Source organism: Prionailurus bengalensis, chromosome D1 (genome assembly GCF_016509475.1).
Source record: "Prionailurus bengalensis isolate Pbe53 chromosome D1, Fcat_Pben_1.1_paternal_pri, whole genome shotgun sequence".
Taxonomy (NCBI): Eukaryota; Metazoa; Chordata; class Mammalia; order Carnivora; family Felidae; genus Prionailurus; species Prionailurus bengalensis.
The window spans coordinates 99,918,422-99,939,300 of NC_057346.1; the positions used below are offsets into that span (position 1 = coordinate 99,918,422).

General features: G+C 52.7%; 1 protein-coding gene across 4 annotated transcripts; it reads right to left on the minus strand.

The window, feature by feature from the left end:
• Positions 1 to 508: 508 nt before the first annotated feature.
• Positions 509 to 16,493, minus strand: SPI1 (Spi-1 proto-oncogene). 4 transcript variants are annotated; one of them, XM_043582459.1, is made up of 5 exons: positions 16,152 to 16,493; positions 13,367 to 13,466; positions 2,666 to 2,853; positions 1,656 to 1,818; positions 509 to 1,230 (listed from the first exon to the last, which is right to left on the minus strand). In XM_043582459.1, exons 1-5 carry the CDS (start codon positions 16,284 to 16,286, stop codon positions 911 to 913), a joined length of 906 nt encoding a protein of 301 aa, XP_043438394.1. In that variant the 5' UTR covers positions 16,287 to 16,493; the 3' UTR covers positions 509 to 910. The 4 variants fall into 4 exon arrangements, with proteins under 4 accessions (XP_043438394.1, XP_043438395.1, XP_043438396.1 ...); XM_043582460.1 differs by having other exon boundaries at positions 13,367 to 13,463; positions 16,152 to 16,492; XM_043582461.1 differs by having other exon boundaries at positions 16,242 to 16,488.
• Between the last annotated feature and the right edge of the window lie 4,386 nt (positions 16,494 to 20,879).

Here is a 20,879-nt window from a genome sequence, read left to right on the forward strand (position 1 = left end):
AAGAGTTTCAGCCTCACTGGGGCATTTTTAAAAGCCCACTTATCGGGGCGCCTGGGTGGCTCTGTCGGTTAAGCGTCCAACTTCGGCTCATGTCATGATCTCACAGTTTGTGAGTTCGAGCCCCACGTCGGGATCTGTACCGACAGCTCAGAGCCTGGAGCCTGCTTCGGATTCTGTGTCTCCCTCTATCTCTGCCCCTGAGCTGCTCATGCTCTGTCTCTCTCGGTCTCAAAAATAAATAAAAACATTAAACAAAAAAATTTTTAAAAAGCCACTCATCAGGTGCGGAGGACTTCTTAATGATTTATTCCCCTGATAACAACCAAGGACCTGTCGTTTCACCAGCTCTGACCCCTTGCCAGGCGCTATGTGTCATTTGTCCTGATGTCCCTACCCAGCACTGGCAGTAAATGCCCAAAGGACGTATGAGAAAAAGAGAGATCAGACGGGGTCACCCAGACAAGATGCACCAAAAAATCATAAAGGAGACTCTGTGCTACGAGAGGACTCACTGAGAATAACTTTAATAACTGTTCCTTGAGGAAGCTAACGAGGGAGAGGTGTGGGAAGGGAGAGACGCTTAAGAAGGAGGGTTCAATTTATACAAATCTGATGACTTTGAACTCCCAAGGAAGCACCCCAGGTCGTACTAAGCAAGGCTGACCCTTGGCTGCGGTCAGACGCCCAGGTGGCCCCCTGGAGCTGGGGCTGGAGTCCTGGTGGGAGGTGAGGAGAGGCCGTGGGTAGCGGGCTTGGAGGAGGGAGTGGACGGGTGAGTCAAGGCCCGGCCCGCCACAGTCCTGCCCCTGGCCCCTGGGAGCTTGCCTCCCTGTGTCCGGGCCGGGCGAGGGGTTAATGCTATGGCCAGCGGGGAGGCCTGGCGGGCCCAGCGGGTTCTGTGGGCCTGGGCTCAGTGGGGCGGGTGGCGCCGCTCGGCCAGGCTCCCGCGGCCCAGCACCTCCCCGCTGAACTGGTAGGTGAGCTTTTTCTTGACCTTCTTGACCTCACCCGTCTTGCCATAGTTGCGCAGGGCGCGGGCCATCTTCTGGTAGGTCATTTTCTTGCGGTTTCCCTTCTGGATGCCCCAGCGGTGTGCCAGCGCCTCCTTGTGCTTGGACGAGAACTGGAAGGTGCCCTTGTCCTTGTCCACCCACCAGATGCTGTCCTTCATGTCCCCGCTGCGGAGCAGGTCGAGCAGGAACTGGTACAGGCGGATCTTCTTTTTGCTGCCTGTGGGCGGGAGGTGGTCAGTGCCCTAACACGGGCACCCGCCCTCACCTCCCCCTGGTGTGGGTCCCCCTGGGGGTGGCTGGTCACTGGGGAGGGACTGGCGGTGGGGGGTGGTCTACCGAGGAGTGGGCTCCCTCACCCCACGCCTGGCACTCACACCCGCTCACACCCGTTCACACGCAGCCCGGAGAGGTTCAGACACACATACGCCCTCCCGGACTCGGTCACAGAGATGCACTCTCATCGACACGCGGAGAGGTACAGATGGTCTCAGATGCAGTGCGCACTTTAGCAAACGTTGACATGCTCACAGATACGGACACCACACTCAGCTCTGTGGTGGGACTGCTGTGCCCTTGGCTGGGGTGCACGGGGCACATCTACGGCCAGGGTCAGGGCTGGGCCGGACGGCGGGGCCGCCCTACCTGTTTCCCCATGCAGGAGGCCAGGCCCTGGCTCCAGGCCATCAGCCTCCCCGTCAGACACCTCCAGCGGGGGGCTCTGCCTCTCGCCCTCCTCCTCATCCGAGCTAGGCTGTGCCGGGGACAAGGAGGGGTATGGGAGGCACATCCGGGGTAGGTAGGAGACCTGGAAAGGCAGGGAAAGTGGGTTGAGGTCAGTGAGGGCCGGTTCACAGCTCAGAGCTGCTGAGGAGGGGCCATCTGAGCAAGAGAAGTGGGAGTAAAGAGGGGGGCAGGCCAGCAAGGGGTGGAAAGGTTTGCGAGAAGGCTGGGGAAGTTGGAGGTCAGTCGGGTTACAGGGGTCAGGCAGGGTCAACTACACACGGGGAGTGGGTTGTGGGGGACCAGGGGCTGCTGGAATCAGGCCCTCCCTGGGCTCCCAGTTCAGAGCCTCGTGGCCAGGGGAAAGGGCACCCTTTCTTCATATGCGCAAAGGTGCCATATGGCCTGGCATTCTTGGGATCAGAGGTGGCAGTGAAGAGGGGCCAATGGGATGGTCGGGTGTGGGAGCGACCAGGATTTAATAAGTGGGTGAACAGTGAGAGAAGGGCCAGCAGAGGTCAGCTAGGGGTGGTAGAGGTTAACGGAGGTCACTGATCGGGATGGGGGCGTCCGTGGGGCTGAGGAGGGTCAATGAAGGGGGTCAGTGGAGGCCAGTGGAGGTCAGTGTCCAGCGACTAGGATCCACGAGGGGCCGGTGGATGGGGATCACAGTGGGGATCAGGAGGGCCGTTGAGGTCAGGCAGCTCACTGGAGGGTGGGAATTATCGGGGCTCTGTCCATCGCGGAGCCAGAGGAGATAAGGGTGTGGGGTCACGAGGTCAGTCAGAGGGTCAGGAGGCAGCCGTTGGGGCTCCGGCCGCCGTTGGCGCTGTGGGGCAGGAAGCCGAGTTGAGTAAGAGCCTGTGTCAGCTTCCTGTGAAGCGCCGGCCTCACCACAGGCCGGGTCCCACGGGAGCCGCGGCCGCACGCACCTGGTGGCCGATGCCCGCGTGGGTCGGCGCCATGGGGGTGTCGAGCACGTGCATCTGCTCCAGCTCCATGTGGCGGTAGAGCTGCTGCAGCTGGGGGGGCTGCACGCTCTGCAGCTCCGTGAAGTGGTTCTCGGTGAAGCTCTCGAACTCGCTGTGCACGTGGTGCGGGTGAAAGTCCCAGTAATGGTCTGCAGGGACGGCCAGACGGCGTGCCGTGAGCCCAGGGCGCGGGGCGGGAAAAGGTGACCACGGTGGAGAAAACAGCGATGTCAGGCCACAGGGGGCTATTGGCACCGGCCGGGCCGGGCTCCGGGTTGACATTCGTTCGCCCCCGCCCCCACCTCGCTATGATGTACCATGCCCATCTTACAGATGAGGACACCGAGGTGTGGCAAGGCCGCATGACATGCCCGCGGTCAGAGGCCCCGTCGATGGCAGGCCTGAGCCAAAGCCGGCATTCCCGGCGACCCTTTTGTCCCGTGTCCAGGCGGTCACAAGGACACGGGTCCTGGCTCTGCCATTCACTTTCTGTGTGACCTCAGGCACATGCACGGACCTCTTCGGCCTCAGTTGACTCACTTGTAAAATGGGGTTAAAAGTTACTGGGAGGATGCAAGTGAGTTCACATTTGTAAAAACTCCCAGCCCCAGAGCAGGCCCTCAGGGGATGCTGATTCCCTCCCTCCCTCCCAGCTCCTGCGAAAACCGGTGGTTCCTGAGCCCGTAGTCACCCGCACACGGTCTTGTCACATGGCCCAGGTGTGATGACAAAGTCACAAGGCTGACATTCCTCACACACCAGAACTTGCCCAGGCCCACGGTGCTGCCCCTTCAAAGCCATGCCCTTGGACAGCTGCGTCTGTCTTCCAGTGAGGTTACCAGGACAAAGGGCTCTCCTGGAAACTCCCCCATAGGTGCTTTCAGAGTCTGTGGTGGGGTGGATTTGAGTCTGGGGAACAGCCACATGCCATCGGGAGCCCTGGCTTGGGACTAGGACATGGTTCCTCTGGGCATCTTTTTCCAGGAAAAAAAAACCAAAAACCTGCCACATGTCTGTGGAGTTTCTGGGTACGGTCTGGGGTCCAAAAGAAGATGTGGTGATGAAGCGACAAGAGGGATTTTCTAATGTGACCCAAGAGGGAGTATACAAGATGGTGGGCCGGAGTAGCATCTCGGGGACAAGTGCACAGCCCTACATGGGGACCACCACCAGCCCCGTGTGTGTGTGTGTGTGTGTGTGTGTCTCTCTTCGTCCTTTTTTTCTCGCATACAAGCACATATTTACTCACACATCCCAAAAATATGTGGTTTTTTGGCTTTCGACTGGTTATCAGAAGACTTGCTTTCTAATCTTGCTCTGTGGTGGCATTCCTGTGTGACCCCAGACAAGCTATTTTATCTCCCTGATCCTCCAATTCCCCAATCTAAAAGTAGGGACCCGACTGGGTAGTGAACCCACAATCCAGGCAGCCCACACTCCCACCTCTACAAGGCTACATGGCACAGAAGAGAAAAAGCACACGATTTGGGAGCCAGACAGAGCTGGGTTCAAATCCTGCCTCTGCCATTTTCTGTCGTGTGCTATTGGGTGGGTCATTCCACTTCTGCAAGCCTCAGTTTCCTCATCTGTAAGATGGGGCTAATGATTACACCCATCTCATATTCTTGTTGTGAGGGTTAAATGAACAAACGCCTTCAAGGTGCTTAGAATAGAACCCGGCACAAAATTAGATCCAATAAACATTACCTGTTACTAATACAATTAATGTGTTATTCTAAAGAACCCGGATTAGCACTTGAGCAAGTGGCAGATACTTTCATACATATTTATTTATTTCCTCTTCTTCCTCCTGTTCCCTGCCATCTCAGTGGTCCAGAGAAATAGTTTTGGTGAGCCTGGCTGTCAGTGTCTCCCAGAGGCCAGAGCTGGGCCCTCAGCATTGTACCATGAGGACAGTGACTTGTTTCGTCCTCGCCTTATTCCCAGTGCCTGGACACAGCAGGCACTCAACGAACATTTCCTGAGTGAGTGAATGAATGAATAAATGAATGAATTCTAGCCTCCTGAGAACTCTCCCTGACTCTCCTCCACAAAATTATCTAAACCTGAAGGGAAAACGAAACAACACTTAATTTGTATTTTCATCTTGCAGCGAGTAAACAGGACCCAGAAGCTCTCCCCTTGCCCAGGACAGTTGGCTCTGTGCTTTAGAGATGGGCTGTTTTGGGGACTCTGGGATTTGGTGAGCCAATCCAGGCTCCTCTCTAGAGACAGATCAGCCCTCCAGTCCCACTCTGGCCCCTCCCATTTTCACCTCCCCCACCCTGGGCTGAACTGTCCAGATCTTGGCACAATGCTTTATCCTGCCCACCGACCTCCACCCTCAAACTCACTATGGTTCCAGGGTTCAGGGGACCCCACATGCCTGCAACCTTCCAGGTGTGGAGTGAGGGGCCCCCGACTGCTCTTTCCCTCCTGCTCCCCACCTCTGCTCTAGCTTCGCATGAGACCCATGAGCTCATTCTTGGAATCCCAGCCTGAGGCCGGCATTTCCCATGGAGGTCTCAGTACACCTTCACCAGAGTCGCTCTGGGGGGTTTGGGCCCCTCCTTGGAGATGCAGTGAATCAGAAGCGCTGGGAACTGGAATCTAACGGGCCCTAAGGAGGTTCTTGCACTCACTGACACTCTGGAACCCTGCCCCAGGGTCCTCTGAAAGCTGCAAATGGGACTCGAGCTACAATTAGTTTCAAAAGGCCCAACGGAAACCTCGCCTTTACCCTTGATTTGGGTGTTCAGGCAATTATGTAATAAACGCTGTCTGGTAGACAGAAACGTTCTGTGTATGGGGGCCTCTGAAGGGACACAATACAAGGAAGCCTTCATAGTGCGAAAGTCAGCACTCTTGGGCTCTTTGGACCTCATTTATAGATGACTTCACGAACACATTGCTTTATCCCTATTTGTCCCTTCAATGGGTTCCCCGGGTCATCCTGCACCATGCCTCCTTAGCACAACACTGCACCTCAAAAGAATATAATTCCATTTGCATATCTGGAGTTAGTTCGGGACCTCCTTTTTATAGCCTATTAGGCCACCCAGCACATAGTAGGCCTCCATAAATATTCGATCAAATGATCCATTAGAGTTAGCTTTTAACATGTATTTTTAGGTACTGGGCACTATGCTAAGTACTTAATCCACACTTTCTCATGAATCCTCACCCCAACTCTGACAAGGTGGCCACTATAGTATGATCTTTCTTTTGCACACGAGGAAACAATGACTCAGAGAGAGTAAGTCCCTTGTCCACAGACAGCCATTGGTAAAGTCATGTTCCAAACCCACCTGTGTCTGCCTCCAGGGACTGAACTACCAGTATACCATACAACTTCTGAGGAACAAGACTGTTAATTAAAGCTTTAATTAAGACCGATGGTGGCACCGACTTTATCGACTGCTCTTATGCACCTGTCTACCATCATCCACCCCTCACCCATCATTCACCATCCGTCTTCCACCCATCCATCATGCATTCATTCATCCATATTCACCCATCCACCCATCAGTGTCCGTCATCCACCCATCCATCATGCATTCATTCATCCATATTCACGCATCCACCCATCAGTGTCCGTCATCCACCCATCCATCATGCATTCATTCATCCATATTCACGCATCCACCCATCAGTGTCCGTCATCCACCCATCCATCATGCACCCATCAGTTGCTATCCACTCATCATCAATCATTCCCTTCATTCATCCATCCATCATCTAACCTGCCAGCAGTGACCCCATTCATCTTGACCTCTCATTACCTGGGACCAAAGTCTTACCCACCCATCTCTATTCTTCCTCAGTATATTTGGTGCTCCTAATACCTGTATGTCACCAGGACAAAAATAAAGTCATATTCAAAACAACACACATACTCAAAATTAAAGCCTTAAGTGTCATTCAGTTGACTTTATCTCCTCAGAGCAGGAATCCCAGCCTTAAGCCCAGGGTTCTCCCCAGGGAAGCAGAAGTAAGACCAAGACAGAGAAGGAAGATAAGGAATTAAGACAAGAGCTGATAAAAACAAAATAAAACTAAACAAACAAACAAAAACCTTCTTAGGAAATCACAGACCACTGGACAAAGGGTCCTGAAGCCCAGCCTTCCCGCACATTGTTCCGATTAAGGGAACCGGAAGCCCCGAGAGTGGAGAGCTCCAGGCTTCGTCACACTTGTCACTCTCTACTTTGTATCTTAATTATTAAAGTTTTCGTTATTCCCCCTGTTAAAATAATAAATCTGGTAGGACTTGTGTTTTATTGATCCCATAGCACCTAGCAATGTGCCTGGTGTACAAAAGATGCTTTGTATATATTTATTAGATGGATAGGTCCACGAGAGATGGATGGAGGGTTTGGCAGGGAAAAGGAAGGGCGATTGGAAAGCTGAACGAGTGGGAGATTAGATGGGTGTGAGAACACATCGGTGGATGGGTGGACGGTGCGTGGTATGAAAGGATGGAAGAGTACATGGAAAGATGGAAAGATGGAGGGAAGGAGTCATACGTTGGAACTCTGGTTCCTTCACCAACCCCATTGCAAAGAGCAAATCCTATCACATCCATTGCGATGGCTGTTATCAAAAAAAACAAAAACAAAAACAAAAACAAAAAAACCCCAGAAACTAACCAGTGGTGATGAGGATGTGGAGAAATCAGAACCCTTCTACACTGTTGGTGGGAATTTAGCATGGTACAGCCACTGTGGAAAACAGTATGGAGGTCCTCAAGAATGAAAAATAGAACTACCATTTTACATCATGTATATTTTACCACAATTAAAAATAATAATAAATGGTAAACCTGATGAGCCCTGCCTTCAAAATCTATCCTGAATCTGTCCACTTCTTTCTCTCTCTATTGCCACTACCTTTGGCCAAGCCACTGTCATCTCTTGCCTAGATTATGCCAGAAGTTTCCTCCCAGTGCTTTCTCGCTGTTCTGATTGTGATCTTCTCTCCATCTAGTCTCCCACAGCAGCCAGAGTGACTTTTTAAAAAGCTTATTCAGGGGCGCCTGGGTGGCGCAGTTGGTTAAGCGCCCGACTTCAGCCAGGTCACGATCTCGCGGTCCGGGAGTTCGAGCCCCGCGTCGGGCTCTGGGCTGATGGCTCAGAGCCTGGAGCCTGTTTCTGATTCTGTGTCTCCCTCTCTCTCTGCCCCTCCCCCGTTCATGCTCTGTCTCTCTCTGTCCCAAAAATAAATAAACGTTGAAAAAAAATTTTTTTTAATAAAAAAAAAGCTTATTCAGTGGAACTAGTGTTAGGAGAAGGCACTGAAAACTTGCAGGGAGACAGAACTAAAGTAAACAAGCAGAAGAACAAACAAAAACAAATTAGTTTACATTCAAAACAGAGGACATAAAAAGGCATCCAACTTCAAAAGAAAAACTCTAGTGACCAGAAGATAGAAAAATGCTTTCAAATTCTAAGGGAAACAGGATTTTCAGCCTAGATTTCTATACCCTGTTAATCATAAAGATATGAGAAAAAAAGCAAACAACAAAACCGTACCTCCCACACACCGTCTCTTAGGAGACTGTTGTCAGAAGAATAATTCTTGGGGCACCTGGAGGGCTCGGTCAGTTAAGCATCTGACTCCTGATTTCGGCTTAGGTCATGATCTCACACTTCTTGAGTTCAAGCCCCGCGTCGGGCTCTGTGCTGACACTGCTTGGGATTCTCTCCCTTCTATCTCTCTGCCTCTCTCTCTCTTTCTCTCTTAAAATAAATAAATAAACATTGTGGGGGGGGGAGGAAAGAATAACAACTCCTATCTATGTTACATAGCACTCGCTATGTGCCAGGCACTGTTGTAAGGATTTTACATACAGTGACTCATTCAATCCCTACAGCAATCCTATGAAGTAGGTATCATTATGAAGAAGTTGAGACCTAGAGAGGTGAAATGTCTTGCCCACGATCACCCCAGATAGTAATGGGGAGATGGGGTGTGAATCCCAGTAGCCTGGCTCCAGAATGAGGGCACTATCTCCTTGCTAGCTTGCCCCTCATTCTCTTTTTCAAGGATGAGCAAGTACAGGTAGTCAAAGAACACCATATGGCTCAGCTGTGAGTAATCTTCACATGGTCATACTCCTGGAAAATTCAGGTACTGATTTAACAAGAGTTACTGTACAAAGAAAGACAAATACTCATGATCTCACTTATATGTGAGTGTGTGAGTATGATCTCACTTATATGTGGAATCTAAACCAAAAAACAAAACCCCAAACTTATGGACAAGGAGATCAGATTTGCGGTTGCTAGAGGGCCAGGGTCAGGGTCATGGGAATTGGGGGAATGTGGTCAAAAGGTACAAACTTCTATGTATAAGAGGCACCTGGCTAGCTCTATTGGAAGAGCATGTGATACTTGATCTCGGGGTTCTGAGTTTGATTCCCACACTGGGTGTAGAGATTACTTAAATAAATAAAACTTACAAAAAAAAAAAAAAACCTTCTGGTTATGAGTACTGGGTCGCAATGGTGACCACAGCTAGCAATGCTGTATGGTAGACAGTAAAACCTTGGTTAGCGAGCATAATTTGTTCCAGAAACATGCTTGTAATCCAAAGCACTTGTATATCAAAGTGAATTTCAAGATCATGTGACATTCAGTGTCATGTATGACTCGTGTTGCAAGACATCGCTTGTATATCGAGTTAAAATGTATTAGAAATATTTTCTCGCTTTGTGGAACACTGGCAGAACAAGTTACTTGCAGTCCAAGGTTTTACTGTATTTGAAAGTTGCTATGAGAATAGATCCTAAAAGTTCTCTTTACAAGGAGAAAAACTTTTTTGTATCTATATGAGGTGAGGGATATTTCACAATATCTACATACATCAGCTCATTATGCAGTACACCTTAAGCCCGCACAGCATTGTGCATCAATTACATCAATAAAATGGAACAAAGTTACTGTATAATCATTTGGGTATGTGTGAAGTGTGGGTGAGTGTGTGTATGCTCTGAATGACTACAGAGCCAAAGTCTCATCTTTCATAGGACAAGATGAAAAATTCAAGCCAGACTCATCTCCACCCAGCGTATAGAAGGAACCCATTAAATGCTTATGAGTGGATAAACGAATAACGTACTAAGTCTCTATTTCAAATCTTCGTGCGTACATTTACTTAGTGCTGTGATAGAAAGACTGGACAACTAGCTTTCATCCATCCCCGCCGGGCCACATATGTCATGAAGAAGTGCCGATGATAAGCTTTAGTAAAAAGCAGCAGCTTACAGAATAGTATGAGGCTACGATTCCATTGTTGGGTGAGCAGAATGTGCATATGTGTATGTCTGCACTGACAGATGTACAGGAACATAAATGTGGAATAAAATGTCTACAAGGATTGACTAAGGTGCCATCAGTGGGGAGGGAAGTTGGGAAGAGGGAAATATTTTCCTTGATAAAGCTGTTGATTATTTTAATAATCAAAAATTAAGGGTTTAAAATTTATTTAGATTTTCACCACACACACACACACACACACACAATTCAGATCATGTCATTCCCCTGCTCAAAACCCTCCAATGGCTTCCCATTCCCATTGTTTGTAGGATAACACCCAAACTCCTGCCATGGCCTTCAGGCACTGTGTGATCTGTCCTCCGCAGGTCCCTCTGGCTTCCCTTGGTCTCCACTACGCCCTGCGTGCCCCGGCCACCCAGGCCCTCTCTCAAGGTCAATGCTACATTGCATTTCAGTTCTCTCTACCTTTGCGTGCGTGTTCCTTCTCTTTACTCAGATTTCACCTCAACTGCCCTCCTCAGAGGCCTTCCCTAACCACCCGAACGAAAGTAGCCCCTAACACAGGCACTCTGCCTTATGTTACTTTGCTTTTTAGAAGACTGCTTATGGCCTGTCTGCTTAGTTGACTGCCGCCTTTTCCCTCACTGGAATGTAAGTTCTGTGAGAGCGGTGCCTTTGCGTGGCTTGCTTATCACAGAAACTCCAGTGGCTAGAATGGTGTCTGGCCCATGGCATGCAATCAGAAGCTATTTGGTAGATGGAAAAATGGGGCATGAGTGGGCCTGAGGAAAGATGGTAAGTGTTGGGAGGATGAGTGGGTGGCCACAAGGGTGAGTGGTGGAAGGGGTGGGTGGCTGGTTGGTTGACTGTCACCTAGGTCAGTTGAAAATGACGCAGTGGAGCTGTCACAGAGCCTTCTGTGTGTCTCCCACTCTCCCAGCTGCTTCCTCTTCCCCAACTGGGGGAAGGAGTAAAGCTAACATACTCTGACCCGAAAGCTCACTGCGCCTTGTGCTCAGCCCCTCGCACCTTTTGTGCATTAACTCAGTGAATCATTACACCTCTACGGGGTCAGGGTTTCCATGCTCTCACTTCCATATATGAGGGAACAGGGGCTCCCAGAGGTTAAGTCACTTGCTCTAAGGTCACACACACACTGGTGAGTGATGGAACCGGGATCAGACCCAGGCCAACCCCAGTGCTTTTTTAGTAAGTTCAGCCACCTAAAAATGTAGACCCAGGGGCGCCTGGGTGGCGCAGTCGGTTGAGCGTCCGACTTCAGCCAGGTCACGATCTCGCGGTCCGGGAGTTTGAGCCCCGCGTCAGGCTCTGGGCTGATGGCTCAGAGCCTGGAGCCTGTTTCCGATTCTGTGTCTCCCTCTCTCTCTGCCCCTCCCCCGTTCATGCTCTGTCTCTCTCTGTCCCAAAAATAAATAAACGTTGAAAAAAAAATTTAAAAAAAATGTAGACCCAGAGGACATGCAGGAACTAGTGAAGAATGTGGGGTGTCTCTACTCTTGGGTCTTCATTAGGAAAGGACAGAACAGGTGCACAGATCAGCAGAGATGCCCAGATGGGCGATGATGGGGCAGGGGGTGTGGGGGCGGGGGAGTAGGGTGTAGGGTGGGGAGTAGGGGCCAGGACACCCGTGGACACCAGAGGAGTCTCCGAAGGAATCGGGGCATGACCAAAACAGGGTGCTCTGGCATCTAATCAAGCGTCATTCCTAGAGCCCCAGCCCTGATATAAGGGATCTGCCTGGGCACCGAGCCAGGAAAGCACAAGCACTTTTTCTCTAAAGTGCTCACTTCATCAGCCCCAGCCCCTGGTCTAGCTGGTTTCTAGATGCGTGCACACACCCTCATATTACAAGAGGGGACACTGAGGCTGCAGCGGACCCAAAGGAAATGACCCCAAACCCAGTGAAACTGAGTGGAGGTTAGGCCAGAGGGGAAAAGGTCCCTAATGTTGGAAGCAGTCCCAGGCCGCGCTGAGTTTGCTGAGACCTGGCCGTCCTGCTGCCTGGAGCCACCAGGGGGAGCCAGTCCTCAAGGCCAGAGGGACCTTCTCGGGTCCTGAACTGCTAGGGGCAGAGGCCACCAGTGCTGGTCTCTAGGTCACAGAGACCCACCCTTGATCCTGGCTGGGGGAGATGGGAGGAGGGGGTGGGTGAGGGAGACTTTCTCTCTAAATTGACTTTTCCACAAAGAGATCATTTTGCTTGCAGAATCATAAATGAGCTTTAAAGGATGACAAAAAAGGATGCTTTACAACCTTCCTAGCCCTGAGATTCTGAAAGAAGTCTGTGTGTTCCCCCATGAGGGCTGGAGGCATATCTACCACCTACTTCCAGGACATGGCCCCCAGGTGTGGCCTGGCAGTGTGAAACCTTCCTCTGTGCTGTGGCACCCGACCTGCCTCTCCCTCTGGGGCTGCAGACACGCCAGTGCCTGGCCTGCCCCGGTTTCAGAATCCTAGAGAATCCCCCAATGAAGACCTGCTAACTAGGCCTTCTCACTTGGGCTCAGGGGTCCCATAGAGACACCGAGATCCCCTTTGGGTGTCCTCTCACAGTGCCCTGTCCAGGTGCCAGCCACCTAATGCCTGTCCCCATCTACCCTGAATTTGCTCCAGGGTCGAGACTGGGCCGGGGGATGGGCAGCGAGACTGGGACAAAAGGACCCTTGGCCCACACTCCGTCGTCACTCCCACCCCAGCAAACTGGGGCTCCAGCCCCTGCTGAATGAGGGGGACCTCAGAGCCTTTCCCTCAGTGAGCAGTTCTCAAACAGGGGTGATTCTGCCCCCCAGGGGACATTTGGCAACGTGTGGAGACATTTTTGGTTGCCATGACTGGTGGTACTTCTGGCTTCTAGTGGGTAGAAGCCAGGGATGCTGCTAGACAGCCTACAACGTACAGGGCAGGCTCCCACAACAAAGACATTCTCCAGCCAGCAGGGAGCAGAGCCGCCCCACGTGGAGTTCAGGGCAAGGGGGTGAGGACAACAGAGAGGATGAAGGGGCCTGGGGGGAGGGGGAGAGGAGAAAGCCGTGGACCTGGAGCAGACAGACTGGGTTCCACCCACCGGCTGCGTGACCCTGTACAGGTCACTTAGCTCCCCGAGCCTCCGTTTCCTCATTTGTGAAAGGCCACAAGGACTGGACCAGACGATAAACGTGGGCGAAGCTACCCTCGTGCCCTGGCACACCACAGATGCTCAATAAATGCAGGCTGGGGTGTGGGGCGTGGGGGTTTAGAGTAGTAAGCTCACGTCCTTTGAAAGCTAGTTTAATCCAATTCTCAGGATCCCAAAGAAGCCTTCCCTTCTCCCTCAGGGCCCAGGCCCGGCTGGGGACGCGGGGGCGGGGGAGGGCCCTGTACTCACCGCTGTGGCTTTCTCCATCACTGCTGAGATAGGGGTAGTATTCGTGCGTCTGGCGTTGGTACAGGTCCGTGTCATAGGGAACCAGGTCTTCCGATGGCTGCTGAGAGAAGAGGCAGTCAGGACTCGGATGTTGGCGGGAAAACCGCAGTCAGGTTGGCAGCCCCCGGTATGTTGGGGCCACACCACCCTCTCGCGCCGAAGGGACCGCATCAGGCCTACAGCCCTCTCTCTGCCTGACCTGGGAGAGGCCGCAGTGGGGACAGGAGAGTAAGACCCTCGGCTCCTGCAGAAAGGGGCTGACAGGGACCCCCCAAGGTCAGAGGTCAAAGGAGGACCAAGGCTGGGAGGAGAGCATGGCCTCCCCGCACCCCCTCCCCTGCACAGCCACACTCCACATGGACACCTGCACCCCAGGTCCCCATCTCACACAGGAACTCTCACATCCACACCTCCAAATGTACAGACGCTCCCGTGACACGCACACTCCCGCGTGTGAACTCACACCCACAGTCTACCCACGCTCACCCTCACCCTAATTCTACAGGTCACTCACATTCACACACACTTGTGGTCACACTCACACGCACTGTTGTGCACTCACCCTGTCGGCACACGCAGCCACTTGAATTACCGCACGTATCCTCACGCTTGCCTTCAAGCACCTTAAACACAGGCTCATGCCCACACCATCATGGCCGCGCACGCTCCACTTACACACCCACCCCCATAGCACACATGCTTGTCCTCCGGCCAGTCTCCACAGCCCACGCCCGGGCCCAGGCACCCTCATGATGACCAGTGGCCGTTCACACTCATGGATTGTGTAGTGCTCTCCAGGCAGGCTCTGGGGCCATGGGCCAGCCAGAGCCTTGGTCCTCTCCCTCTCCCTCCTCCGTCCTCCTTCTGACACACCCACTGGGATATTCCCTTCCCTCCCCTCCCCTCCCTCCCCTCACCCCTCATTGCTCCCCCCACCCCTCCCTGTCCTCCTCTCCCCTTCCTCCCGCTCTAGCCCCTCACTCCTCCCTATCCTCCTCTCTACTCCTCCCCCTCCTCCCCCTCCACCCTCACTCCTCCCTTTCCTCCTCTCTACCCCTCCCCCTCTTCCTCCTCCCCCTCCACTCCCCACTCCTCCCTCTCCCCCTCTCCCCCTCCTCCACTCCACTCTTTCCTCTCCCCCTCCTCCCCCTATACCCCTCACTCCCAGCCATCCTCCTCTCTACCCCTATCCGTCCTCGGCCTCCCCCTCCCACGCCTCCCTGGCCTCCTCCCCCTCCTGCCCCTCCAGCCCTCACTTCTCTGCATCCTGGTGCAACACAGGGACACACACACGCAGAGTCTTCACAACTGTCCTCAGGCCTCTCCCCACCCCCGCAGTGTGCGCGCAGGGATTGCACAACAGTTACTCAGGCCCTCAGAGCTCGGGTTGGGGGCCAGGGCTGCCTTGGGAGCCCACCTTCCCAGGAGTGCTCCCTTCTCTGAGGGGTCTGGCATAGCAAACCAAGAAGCTGTGCCTCCCGCCTAGCTGTGTCTGGAGTTCAGGGATTGAGAGGTCAAGGGTCAGAGACGCTGTGGTCCAGCTCCTGGGCCTGTGGCTTTCTTGAGGCGGCCTTGGCTCTTCCTGGGACCACCTCCGTCACCCCCTGCCTGCCCCCTCCTCTCCTTCTTGGTGATGGGCGGGGGAGGGTGGGATGGGCCCAGCTCCAGGGCCGGCTGGCTGGGGTGGTCTGTGTCAGGCCAGGAGCCCAGCACTGGGTTTCCAGGCAGCCCAGCCCAAAAGCAGGATGTCAGGCCTGGGGTGCCTCCCTGGGCCCCGAGGCCTGACTGGGGTGGGGTGGGGGGAGGGAGCAGCCTCCAAGCCGGGAAAGCTGAGTCAGGTGGGCAGGCCCTGCCAAGCCCTTCCCGGCTCTCCCAGGGCTCCCCACCCTCGCTGAGTGGGGATGGGGCGTGAGAGAGAGAGGGGTCTTCTCTGAGGGGCCCAGGTCTGCATCTGCCTGAGGCTTTAACTGTCACAGAGAGCAGGAGTGGTGGGGACCTGCCCTTCCCCCCCCCCCCCAGGGGTCCCTTGGGACTCCTGCTGCTTCACCTCTAGTCTCTGCCCCAGCCTCAGCCCCCCCCCCCCCGGAACTCCGGTATCCACTGACCAGGTCCTGTCCCGGCACCCTTGCGCTCAGCCCCAGGATCGGCCCAGCTCCAGCGCCTGCCCTCCTCTCCCCCGCCCTGGCCAAGGCCCCAACCAAACTGCCGTCCTAGTCTCTGCTCTACTCATTGCTGCCGCCCAGCCCCTGCCCCTGCCCCTGCCCCAGCCCCAGCCCCTGGGGAGAGCCGGTCCAAGGCCCAGATCTTTGGGTCAACAACCATGTCCCCTGTGCCAGGCTCCAGACTGGGCACCGGGAACCCAGACATAAGGCGGCCTTAGTCTCCAAGAGCACCTGGGGCCATGGACTGAGACATCTGGCCTGTTGCCTCCTGTCCTTTAAGCCTTTACTGTCCTGGGGACTGGCTTCCCCCCACACCAGTCTCCCCATCTCCTCCTCCGCCACCTCTCTGCCACTGCCCTCACCATCCCCACCCCGACACCCTGCCCAGGAGCTACGGCCTGCCACCCAAGCCCCTAAAGCACCCAAGTCTATAAATAACCGTTCAGGCCCCACCGATCACAGCCCCACCATGAGCCCAGCCCTCAGCCCGCCGGGGCATGCTCTGAAGAAACCAATGGCCCCCTCGCTGGATCTCAGACCAGGAGCTCCAGGGAGGAAACACCAATTTCCCACTGATAGCTAACCGGGAGGGCAGCTGGCTGGTGGGTTGGAGGGCAGGCGGACTGGCGTCTGAGGGCTGAGGGTCGAGCCAGTAGAGGAGTCCCAGTACTCACAGGGGGGACGAGGGGAAACCCTTCCATTTTGCACGCCTGTAACATCCAGCCGATCTCCTAGCCGGTCAGGTCCCCTGCTTCGGTGGGGGCCAGTGCGGAGCCCCTCAGGATGGGGCGCCCCGTCAGGGGCTGGGACGAACTCAGGGCGGGCGCAGGGCTCAGGCCTGCCCCATGAGCTACAGGAGCCCTGGGTGAGCCCCCTCCCTTGACATTGCAGGGCCAGCGCAAGTTCCTGATTTTATCGAAGGGCCTGCCACTGGGAGATAGTCCCCTTGGGGTGACATCACCGCCCCAGCCCGTTTGCATAAATCTCTTGCGCGACAGGAAGTCTCTGGCCGGCTGGGGCAGGTGGTGCTCCAGGGGCTGGCCTGGGAGGCTATGGGGGCCAGGCCCCCTGCCCAGAGGAAGCTGGAACTGTGAGGGGCGGTCTTGGAGGCTGGGGTGGGGAGAAAGAGTGGGAGGGAGGAAGGCCAGCTCTACCACAGGGAGGCCATTGCTGCCCCCACGCCCTGCTGACGCCTCCTAACCCCTAACCCTACAAATGCCCAGTGCTCTTGAGACCCCCATGTGGCCATCAGTCACTGGCTTGGGGTCAGAGCTGGTGGTGGTGGCTACTAGGGGCCTTCACTTTCTGGGGTCAGCCTGGCTGGCTGAGAGCTCTGATCTAGCAGAGTGCCAGGCCTGGCTCTTCTGGGTCCAGGGTCCCCAACACTTATGTTCTATCCAGCCTGGGGCTGGGCTCTAGGGCAAGGTCCTCAGCATAGTGCTATTTGTCCCTTCCCTCTGAGTTCCTTCACACCAGCTTCCCTTCCATCAGAGGATGGTCCTGGGTCCTTACGCCTTCCCCTCCCAGTTTCCTGAGTACCACTGCTTCTTCCAAATCCCTAGGGGCTCTATTCTCAGCCCAGATTTCTCAGTTTCCCCACTCCTTGCCAATGCCTGAATGTCAATCTAGTCTTCCCAGTTTACACACCTTTCTTGTTTGTCCATCATTCATTTTCCTACCATTCTATTTTTTGTCTAGATGTCCATCCATCTATCCCCCCATCAAGCCAACCATATGTTTATTTATTTATCAGTTTATGTAACCGTTCATTTATTCTTCCATTTACTTGTTAGTCTATTCATCCATCCACTCATCTGTTTATCTATTTGTCCATCTAGCCATCTAGATGCTCCTCTACTAGCCCATCCATCTGTGATTGACGCATCACTTTATATTTTCATCTTTAAAAATTTTTTTTTAATATTCATTTATTTTGGGGGGGGGGCAGAGAGAGAGGGAGACACAGAATCCAAAGCAGGCTCCAGGCTCCAAGCTGTCACCACAGAGCCCGAGGCAGGGCTCAAACTCACAAACCACAAGATCATGACCTGAACCGAAGCCTCCTAAGCACCCCTATATTTTCATCTGTTTATCCACTGTATATCCAGCTCTCAATCTGTTCATCCACCGGTTCATGCATCCACCCATCCACCCATCCACCCATCTACCCATCCATTCACCGATCTACCCATCCATCCATCTATGCATCCTGCCGGTATTAACTAAGCTCCAGGCTCTATGCTGAGTTATGGGAAAGTAGGTAAGTACTGGACAAGATCCCTGTTTTCAGAGAGCTCCTGACCTAGTCTGGAAGGCAGGGATGAATAGAGACATTTTTTGATCCATTGGCCTCTGGTGAGTCCACTTCGCTGCAGAAGAACTTCTTGAGCATTCTATTTCCTCCCACGTGTAGTCTTACCCTCTGCTTTATATCCTCTTCCCACTAAGACTAGCCTGCCTCTTCCCATCAGTGGAATCCCAAGCCCCCAAGTGTTTCTTCACTGGCAGCAAAGACCAGGGATTCACAAGGTCTAGGTTCACCATTAAATCTATTTCACTTCCATCTTCACTGATTTTTTTGCATCTGTACTTGGGACTCTCCAAGAGGTCCAGGTCACAAGTCCTTAGGACTCCCTAGGAACATGACCGAGGCCCCTCCCCAAGAGTAGGGGACAGGCGGCTGACTTGACAGGAGTTCCATTCCTTCTCCCCATTTCCCCATCAAGAAGGCCACGTCCCAGCTGACTGCATGTGTGTGGGGTGGGTCTACCTCATGAGAACCAGGTCCTGCTTGACGTGTTCATTCTTCATTCATTCAGTCATGTCTTGGTTTGCTTTGTTTATATCTTTATTTGTCTACTAATTCTTTCATTTCATCACTAAGTTTTTATTGAAGGCCTTCTATGTGCTGGGCCTGGTAAGGGGGCACAAATATGAAGAGAGCACGTCCTGGGCCCCCAAGAGTTCACAGGCTTGCAAAGAGAACACACAGAGAACACACATGTTAAACCGATAGTATGGTTCTTTCAGGGGGTGGGGGAACAAGAGAGAGGTGCTACGTGCATTGGGGAGCGATTATTTTGGTCTAGACGACAGGTAGGGAAGCATGCAAGGGAAAAGGAGTGTCTAGCTGAGGAACCAGCCTGGGCAAAGGTAAGAAGGTGGAAAAGAACAAAGGGACAGTGAGCCTTCATCCTGTGACTAGAAACAAGACAAGAAAGCAAAGAGCCTTGAGTGTCAGGCCAAGGAGACTGGGTTGCATCCAGGGATAGACGTGGAGCCTTTGCTGTTTGTAAGCAGGGAGTGTGCTGCTCATTTCCATCGGTGCAGGCAACATGCTGTGTCAGCTATGTGTTCCTGAGGCCTGAGTCTTGAGGGGCTCCAGGAGAGGAAAGAGATTCCATTATCCCAAGTCTGGCCAAGCCCAAGGGGCCTGGATACAGAAGCCCCAAAAAGATCCAGGGCCCAAGTCTCTAAAAATGGGCAACATGACTCTCACTCTCTGTGCAGTAAGTCACAATATCTGTGTCCATTTGAATACCAGCAAGCCCTCTTTACCCTTCCTCCCACTTCCCCTCCTCCCAAAATGTACCAGAGGCCTCCTCCCTAGACCTTATATCCCCAGGGATCCACTGTTATTCAAAGCCCTCGGAATAGTAGCACCCAGATTCTAAGCAATTCGGACCCAGAAGGGTCTGATAATCAACCACCTAGGATCTCCTAAAAGGGTGGGGAGGACAACACTTGTCTGAGTGCCCAGCATTGTGCTGGGTCTTCCAGCCTTGTGATCTCACGTAGCCAAGACAACGATCTGTTAAACTGAGGCCCAAGAGGTCAGTGACTTGCCCAGGGTCAAGTGTGTGAGTGGAGAGCTGGGGCATCAGATCTGCCTTTTGGGTCCCTGTGGGGAAGGAAGGAAGGGAAAAAGGCTGAGAAGCCAAGCACGGAGGGGGCAAGAGGGCAGAGAGGGGGGAAAGGGAGGATTGAAAAGGAAGAGGGAAAAAAAGGGGAGAAAGAGTAACAGAAGGAAGCAGAGAGAGGTGAGATAAGAAAGAGAATAGGCAAGGGGGTGGAAGAGGAGGGCAGAGGGGAGAGGGAGAGGAGAGGGGACAGCCTCCTCCTCCTGCAGGGGAGCAATGGGCCCAGAGAGGGTCCCCGACTTGCTGGAGGTCTACAGGATGCATCATACCTGGGCTGTGGCTCTCATTCTCATCAGTAAGGAATGGATCTGAAACCGAAAATCTTGGAGGCTCCAGGGAATGAGAGGGAAAAAAACCACATTTTAAAAATTATTTTATTTTTTAAATAGGTAACATATGCACATGGTACAAAACTCAAAGGCACAAAAAAGGGACACAGCTGCCCAGTTCTCCTTCCAGAGGCAACCCTCCCCGTTACCTGATTCTTGTGAATTTTTCTAGAGATAGTCCGAGTAGACACAAAAAGGCAGGTATACTATTTTGAAAACTTCACACAAAAGGTAGCACACTAAACACATTGTACTTACCTCTGGTTCTATTTTTCCCCTAAATCCATTCCATGCCCAGACATAGAGAGCTGTTTTATTCCTTTTAATGACTATAGTATTTCACTGTTTGAATGGACTCTAATTTTTTTTTTTTTAATTAAGCTCTATACCTGACGTGGGGCTTGAACTCATGATCTCGAGGTCAAGAGTCATGTTCTACCAACTGAGCCAGCCAGGCACCCCTGGACTGTGATTTTTTTAATGTTTATTTATTTTGAGACATAAAGAGAGAGAGAGAGAGAGAGAGAGAGAGAGAGAGAATGCTAACGGGGGAAGGGAAACGAGAGGGAGAGAGAGAATCCTAAGCAGGCTCCACACTGTCAGTGCAGAACATGACATGGGGCTAGAACACACGAACCACGACGATCATGACCTGAGCCAAAATCAAGAGCCAGACACTTAACCAACTGAGCCAACCAGGTGCCCCTGGACTGTGATATTTTTAATCACGAGAGATCTCATTCATATAAAAGAGTACACAAAACATTTCTGTACAGTTTAAGGAGCAAAAATAAAACTAACACTATGTAACCTCCATCCAAGTCAAGAAATATAACCTATCCAGCACTCTAGAAGCATCCTCCAAAGGTCCCCTTACAGATCTCTCCGTGTCTAGAAATAACACTAGTCTAACTTTTTTAGTAATTATTTCCTCACTTTTCCTTATAGTTTTGCCACTTACCTAAACATCTCCACAGTTTAGCTGTTATCTTAGCAGACTTTAACCTCATATAAAAAGAATAATGGTATAAATATTCTTTCGGGTCCTGCTTCTCTTTCCTAC